The sequence below is a fragment of the Eurytemora carolleeae genome, unplaced genomic scaffold (assembly GCF_000591075.1).
Source record: "Eurytemora carolleeae unplaced genomic scaffold, Eaff_2.0 scaffold131, whole genome shotgun sequence".
Taxonomy (NCBI): domain Eukaryota; kingdom Metazoa; phylum Arthropoda; class Copepoda; order Calanoida; family Temoridae; genus Eurytemora; species Eurytemora carolleeae.
Window position 1 is genome coordinate 276,749 of NW_019396496.1, and position 8,609 is coordinate 285,357.

Sequence of the window (8,609 nt, forward strand, 5' to 3'; positions counted from 1 at the left end):
TATAAAGATTTATTTCCAAATTCTGTAAAAATAACTAAAAATGCCTTTCAGAGAGAATGGTCGGAAATGTTAAAAAGTAAAGATGGAAAATAATGAGATCAAAAAAGAGCTCCTTCCCTACTCTACGGTAGATGATACATGTACTGTAGAGGATACATGTACTGTAGAGGATACATGTACTGTAGAGGAAACATGTACTTTTTACATAAAGGAAGAAGATGTAAAGTATGAGATTACCGAACCTGGAATTACTGGAAAATTTTTCGCTGGGAGATCACTTTTGTGACATTTTCAGCGAGTCAATATATCTTTTTTGTTTCTACTGATAGTGAATTAAGTTTAATCAGGGATCTAGACGCCCCTGACACCTATCACATTGAAGAAATATGTTTGTCATACATATTCTTAAAACTAATCAATGAGGTGGCATTTTTAATGACTATTGGCAAACTGTTCCATCTTTTAATAACTCACAAGCTAAAGAAGTTTCTCCTAATATCTAGATTGCAGTGTTGAGTTGAGGTTCATATTGTATGTCGAAAATCTTGTTTCTCGTTAAGCTGTGTCTACAGACCTTGTAAACCATGTACCTTCTTTACCTTATCATGTTTATAGGAGAATCTTCCAAGTCTGGATTATATCCCCTCTTATTCTTCTTTCTTCTAAGGTGGTCAAGTTGACCTCCTTTAATTGATCAAGGTATGAGGTACTATGAAGGCCTGAACACTCTCAAGCAGTTCAATATCTGATTTAAGCCAAGGTGACCAAGCCTGAACACAGTACTCTAGAAGAGGTCGTACATATACTTTGTAAAGCCTGATCCAAGTATACTTGTCTCTGTATTAGGAGAAGGACCTAAATATCTTTTTCACAATTAGTTACTTCAAGAATCTGACCACCTGGAGCATGACCTCCCATGGTGTAGCTGAACTGTTTATTCTTTTTACCTAGATGCAAGACTTTTCACTTTGATGCATTAAACTCCATTTGCCACTCTTCTGCCCAGATCATTAGGCGGTCAATGACCTCTTGTAATAATAGTGATCTTCTTCACTATTTACTTCACAACCCACCTTAGTATCAAGATACTGGCAAGATTATCTACAACAAGGTCAATGTATTCTGCTTCCACAGCCAGTGGTCTCAGATCACACATTCAAATGAAACATGAAGGAGTAAGATATCCTTGTGATAAATGTGATTACGCTGCAATTACAAAAAGTTTTCTCAGGCAACATACTGAGAGTAAACATGCAGGAATAAAATACCATTGTGATAAATGTGAGTATTCTGTATCTACAAAAGGCACACTCAGAAAACATATTCAATGTAAACATGAAAATGTGAGATATCCTTGTCTTAAATGGAACAACATCAAGTAATCTTAAAGTTCATACTCGGAATAAACATGAACTGTTCTTGATGTATCTATATTTGTGCTACAACTCCATCAAATGATATTTAGTAAACATACATTGAGCTATTTTTATGATGAATGTAATAATGATATTATTAATATCTAATTTGGGAACCCAACTTCGCCTGGAGTTTTCCCTATAAAAGTCAACCCATTCAACATAAATTTATACTCTTAGCTAAGATTCCCGTGGTTCTACCGAATTTCCCAATCAAACTTTTAGGGAAATAGGCTTACGTGGTTCCAAGTTATGATCGGGCATCCAAAAAAACATATAATACAGTAATACCCAGGAAATTCTAAAATAGGAAGACGACTTTTAAACTCAAGTTAGGACTTAAACTAGTTCAATGACTATTAGACATAGCAATTGTACATTGTAAATAGAACCATTTCACTTTAATAGTGCTTTGCAAAGTTACCAGTAAAAATATTTGCTTTATAACAACATTAAAACGCTTGAGTATTGCTATGATGTCGTCTTTCTATTCCACTGTATAATATATAATATATAGATTACAAGTCAAATATGATAAGTTTTATCGAATTTTTTTTGTTAACATTCCAGAAAAGATCGCTATTTTAACAATTGATTTCATATTCTATAAAATGAATGGTTTTACTTGGAAAGTAAGTAAAATTTTTCAGAAAAACTGCCAGAAACTTGAAGATTAATAAAATTGAGATGCGTGAAAAAATTCTGTTACCCTCTACTGTAGAGGAAACAAGCATTGTTTATATAAAAGAAGAAGATGTGAAGAATGCAATTCAAGGTAAAGTTACTGACCTTAAAGGGACTGTAAACGTAATTTTAATCGACCTTCCATTATAGAGTGGCATCATGGTATGTCCGAATGGCAGCAGGAGAAAAAGAAGGAAATAGTTAGAATGCACGTCTTTTCAAGATAGAAAGAAACGGTATCTTTCTACATTTTGCTCAGATGAAAGAATTAATAAGATACTGACGTCAGCTATACAGCCTTCTCTAAAAATTGGGGTTGGGGGGGCAATTACAAAAGAGCCCCCCCCCCCTTCTCTTGTATTAATATAAATTAACCTTGTATAGACTTTAATTGATATCCGTCCATTAATGAGATATATCAGCCATTTAATTTAAAAGTTTTCTTATTTATTTAATTAATTAAAAACTCTAGCTTTCAGTATTTAATGATACTGACAAGGGTTAAATGTGATTTTCTCTTCACAGATTTTGAACCAGTTAATTATCTTAAGTCTCTGTAGATCAAATTAAAGAATCATGATATTGATTTTTTTTACCTTTTTTAGACGGAACCATAAACAATGAAGGAGATCCTCTCGAATCAAACAGAACCAAGAAGAGGAAATTAGAAGGAGCGAGATATCCTTGTGATAAATGTGAATACACTACAACAAGAAAAACCCTTCTTAGAGAACACATTGAAAGCAATCATAAAGGAGTGAGATATCTTTGTGATAAGTGTGAATACGCTGCAACTGCAACTAGGGATTTGAGAAGACATATTGAGAATAAACATTTAGGAGTGAGATATCCCTGTGATAAATGTCATTACGCTGCAACGAAACCAAATCATCTTAGAAGACATAAAGAGACAAAGCATGAAGGATTGAGATATCTTTGTGATCAATGTGAGTACGTTGCGTCTAGACCCAGTCATCTCAAAGAGCATATTGAGAATATACATGAAGGCGTGAAATATTCCTGTGATAAATGTGATTACGCAGTAGCTAGGGAATCACATCTTAGAAGACATTTTGAAAGTACTCATGAGGGAGTGAGGTATCCCTGCTCGAAATGTGAGTACGCTGCAACTACATCAAGTGATCTAAGAAGACATACTGAGAGTAAACATGAAGGAATTAGATATTCTTGTGATAAATGTGAATATTCTGCCACTACAACGTCTAATCTCAAAAGACATATTGGGAGTAAACACAAGTAAAGAAGTCAAGAATTCTGTATTTTTGAAGTAAATATGTTAATTTTACTTCCCTTTCCCCACACCCCCTTTCCTCGCAACCCCCTCTCCCTTTTCCTTACACTCCCTCACCTTACCTTTTTCCTGATTTATCATCATTATTATGTTTAAAATGCACTTTACAGTGTAATCCCTTGTATCTATCTATTTACAATTCTCATTCGTTTATAGTGGGCCAACCAATTTAAACAACCTACTCTGGTTAGGCAGGTACAAATTACACAGTAAATTGTGATTTTATTTTATCTCGTGCTTTGTAGTTAAATAAAAATATGAAAAAAATATGAAAGAATAAACGATGATAAAAGATAAATCGGTTTTTTAAATATTTACATTGCATCCTTTAACTACAATATGTGCTTTTTGATAATTAAAAATAGATTTATCATAAATAAAAAGCACCAGATATTTCAATTATAAAACATTGTTATATTCTTATATAATTAATTAAAATAAAAAACTATGTTGCAATTTACAGGGTGTCCCAATAATCATGGGAATTCAGTGACGAATTCGATATCGTCTTTTTAAATAATTCTTTGATTTAGTATAGTGATACCTACTGAGAAAGCTGTAGTCTGTAAGAGTTTCGTCTGCTATGTTCACATTTTGTTTGTTTATGTTTTGACTGCATAAGGTTGTAGTTCATAAAACAAGAAAATTGCAGTATACAGAGTAAACGGTGACATGGAAACGCCTCAACACGGAAATGTCTCAAAATAACGGACTCATAAAACTAATTTAATGTCGTCTTCTCTCATTAAAAAAATATTTTAACAATTATTTTACCATTAATTTAGGGTAAGTTAGGTTGCGCCGCAGGCTACAGTGTGGGCCGAGCTCTGCGGCTATGATGGGCTAGGGGGCCGAGCGATGCGACTAGGACAGGCTAGGGGGCCGTGCGCTGCGGCTAGAACAGGCTAGGAGGCCGAGCGCTGCAGCTAGAACAGGCTAGGAGGCCGAGCGCTGCGGCCATTGCTGTGAAAATCGTTAGAATACAGTCTTTTTAATTTGAAGTTGAGAGAAGACGACATTAAATTAGTTTTATGATTCTGTTTTTTTGAGGCATTTCCGTGTTGAGTCGTTTCCGTGTTGAGGCGTTTCCATGTCACCGAGTAAACTTGTCCGTCTTCTCTGTTCATATTGCGGAGACATTATAGACACATTTTTGCAGTCTTTTACCCTTTTTATAAAATATACTCTAGCAAACATAAAAATATTATGGCTTTTGAAACTAGGTATTACTATGCTAGTTCATAACAAAGACGATATCGAATTCGTCACTGAATTCCCATGTTTTTTGGGACACCCTGTATTATTTACTCTCTGGAGTCAGGAAAATTAAAATCAATGGAATAATGAACCCGATAGCGTAGTTCAAGGGTTTATCATTGATGGAAGACAATGTTTCTATTTACAAAACAACTAAGAGAGCCCGAGCAAAAACACATCTACGGTTTGGCGCGCATACTTGTAAAGCGTCAACAGTGCAAATCTGTAAAATGACTCAACATCATCTATCGGTTTAAAAAGCGTTATGTGAATTTGAAAATTGTGATATTTTTCAAAATAAAATTATTTATTATCAAAAGCAGAAACAGTTCCAATACTAGAAGAATAATTTGCAATTGTTTTATCTAAAATTGTAGCTTTGAATATTTTACACAAAAGTATGGGGAGCGCGGACGGTTTAAATTAAAAAACATAAAAAGTAAAAAAGGATAGCTTCGTTGCTTTCGCCCAAACATGAAACTTGTTTTTTTTCTTATTGATAGAAATTAAAAAAACATTGACAGTAAAAAAAGTTAATTTTGTTGATTTGGTCAGTGTCAGGTCCAGGTGCGGACTCACGGTTTGGAACTTGCATCCCCAGTATTAATTAAAAGTGTTAGTTGATTGTTAGCTTCCTAAATGTTAAAGGGATTGTGGGCGTAATTTTAAGCGACCCTCCGTACAAAGATGGCAATGCCTGATTCACAACGGTACTATTAATCTTATCAATAATGGAAAAGATTTGTTTTTTCTATGCTTAAATAATTCCGATAATTTCATTACAAATTCCTGCATTAGAAATGTGCAAGTCACTAGAAGAGAAACCACAATTGAAAATAATATGATTTTAAAATTGTAAAAATTGATGTATTAAAACTTTATCAGGCAAAGCTTTTTAGAGTAAATCATGTCAGTCAGGCATGCCATCTTTGCATGTTGGGTCACTTTAAATTACACACAGTTACCCTAAAAGAATAAATAAACATTGAGTATTTAAAATATAACTTTATGATGGCTGCATTTTGTTTTCTGCCTTCTACATAGTTAAATATTTCCTTAAAATTAAATGATATAATTCACAGTTGCAATGAACCAAGACTGTGAGATAAAACGAATAAATTATGAATTAAAGTCCTTTATGGATAACCCTATAATCTATAGACAGTAGACACAGTATTTTGTCCTATTAGAACGCCTCAGTATGGCTCAATTTATCAGATTTTAATTTTGCAGTTGGTGGGACTTGAACTATGAATCCTTAGAATATGGATCAAACCCTGATGATTGGGTAATGAAATAGGACCAGAGACAATTAACAACGTTATTAAATAACTACATAAAAACTTGTATCATGGTTTATCTTCACTATGAACCTGTATCACGATTTAGCTTAATTATGTTTTGTCTTTTAAGACCGATACCTGAGAAAACAGACTGAGTAGTATCCGGATTGATATTGACTATGGTATTTGTGATGAACTTTGAGTTCTAGATTGAGTTGTATCTTGTAAGACAGATTTTTGAGAATATAGAGAGTCGTATCGGATTGATACTGACCAAGGTATTTTTGGAGAACCTGGAGTTCGAGATTGAGATACCCGGATTGGTACTTATCTGAAAGAATTTATTGGAGTCATTTGAGCAGGGCATTTACTACAAACCAACTCGTTATAAGTTGAATTTGCATAATGCTAATTAGTAGTTATATGAATTACCTCCAAGTGCTCAAGTTTAGCGGATTAAACGCATTTATATCCGTAGACACGGTGTTTCGTCCTATTGAATCATCCGTATGGGTCAATTCATCAGTTTTTGATTTGGTATATATATATATATATATAGATATATATAGATATATACATCACCCGACATTTAAATTGGCCGATGTTTCAAATAAAGGAGTGTAAAAGGATAATTTGTAATGATATATTTTTTAAATACTTAAATACAATAGGGCTAGTGTCTAGCCGCATCCCTCTGTTTTTTTTTTATATCATCCAGGATCCTCCTGGGCATGATGCAGGCCAGGTTTTCCAGGTCAGGTCCTATCCTCTGAAGCCAAAACTCAACACTTCACACTTTTTTCTCTCAAAGGATTAATTATTACCTGATCAAATTGGAATTAATATGACAGAGACTCCTCTAGGATGTCAGGACTTATTGGTTATAACGTTTTTGGATTTCGTCCAACCTGCTCTGAATGTCGGCTCCTTGTATCTTTCTTAAAAACCATCACTGACTTAATACTTTTTTATCAGGTTTTACTGTAAAAATGTAATCATGGAGACGATACAGTAAATTCAAAATACATATTAGAAAGCTGTCAATCTTAGCTTTCGTCAGCCGCCAAGATCAACTTCCTACTGTGAGTACAGAGGCGTCAAGAGACCATCATGTACCGGCCAATTCAAATTTCGTGTACTGTAGATAGAGTACTCTAAAAGTGCTTAAATACTTATAGAAAGAAGCTTCTTTCTTAATACAAATATCTTAGATTTATTGAATAAATCTGAAAAAAACATTTGGAAAACAGAAATAACATTGAATTTGCATTACTATGATTTAAAAAGATAAGATTTCCAATTCCTTTACAAACTAGTTGAAGCAACTTTAAACATGAAATGCAAGTCCAATTTTATCACACCTTTAATAACAATTATACAGGGTGTCCCAATAAACATGGGAATTGATAGAAGACTTGAAAATCTTCTATGACTTCCGATATTAGATAAATGACTTAACATGCAACAAAAAAATTTGAAGTCTAATGAGCTTTCTAAAATGTTGTCTACCTTCTTTTATCTTTAAAATTGGCGAAGATATTAAATATTTCAATAGTAATGTTAAATTTTGATAAACTGGAATCTGGACAAATTTCCTGATACCTGCGTTAATCTTGAAGGCAAAAAAATGGTATACATTTTGAAAATTCAATACTCGTAGTTTTCAGCGTTGTATGCGTTAAACTTTGATACTACAAAATTATGTTAACGAAATAGTCCAGCATGGAAAAAAGACAATATAGAAGTCATAATTCAATTCCCTTGTTTATTGGGACACCCTGTAGGATAGAAGACTACTATAGACGGTAAAGTGTTAACAGAGTGAGGACCAGAAAAATGTGGAATAGTATGACGACAATATAGCAGTAGTTAAATGTATTTGATGTTACAAAGCAAATAGTTGTAACAGCAATCTATAAAATTCATAACAAGTTGAATGGGTCTCTTAACATACTACAATTTCTCAGTCTCATGTTTTCGGACAATTTAAAGTCTCATTTTCTGGTTCTCACTGTAGTAAAAACTTAAGATTCTTATAAACTGTAGATCATTGATTGTAGACAAGTAGAGAGTGTTTAGTGTACAGTAGTATACTGCTGACTGTAGCCTAAAATTTAGCCTTTTCTTATTTTTGAATAAGTGTGGCTTTTTATCCATTTGACATCAGACAATTTTTTAGTAACTGAGTATTATTTTTGTAGAAAAAATTGCTTACTTTAAATTTTGTAAAATTTGACTGAACTCCACGGTATGATGTAACCAAATAAAAATTCACAGAAAATCAAATTTACCTTTCAATTTAGGTGTTATGGAACGAAACGTACTAACAGTTTTTATCCAATATATTTCCGAAATCATTTCACCCTTTTACCAGAAATTAGTGTCAAACACCGGCGTAGTGGAGGTTTAAGCTTTTTGGTTCTTTTTGAACCGGAATATGAATTTATCTTAAGAGTAATATTTAACAGAAATATTAGTTTAACCAATCAAATAAATACAGAATAGGATAGTTCAGTTCTCCCTTGTTGAAAGAACCCTATCAAGGCAAAGAGAAAGACAAAAAGGGGGGGGGGACATTGACCTTTGATATTTCAAACAAAAGATCAATAAGTGCAGTAAGTTTGAAATAAAAAGATTTACACGATTAGGTTGCAAAAA

General features: G+C 33.3%; 1 protein-coding gene across 1 annotated transcript; it reads left to right on the top strand.

Moving 5' to 3' along the window:
* The first annotated feature begins 9 nt into the window (after window positions 1-9).
* LOC111704365 (RE1-silencing transcription factor B) lies at window positions 10-3,550 on the top strand. The gene is made up of 3 exons (XM_023476591.1): window positions 10-127; window positions 2,066-2,190; window positions 2,705-3,550. Exons 1-3 carry the CDS (start codon window positions 93-95, stop codon window positions 3,358-3,360), a joined length of 816 nt encoding a protein of 271 aa, XP_023332359.1. The 5' UTR covers window positions 10-92; the 3' UTR covers window positions 3,361-3,550.
* Window positions 3,551-8,609: the final 5,059 nt, after the last annotated feature.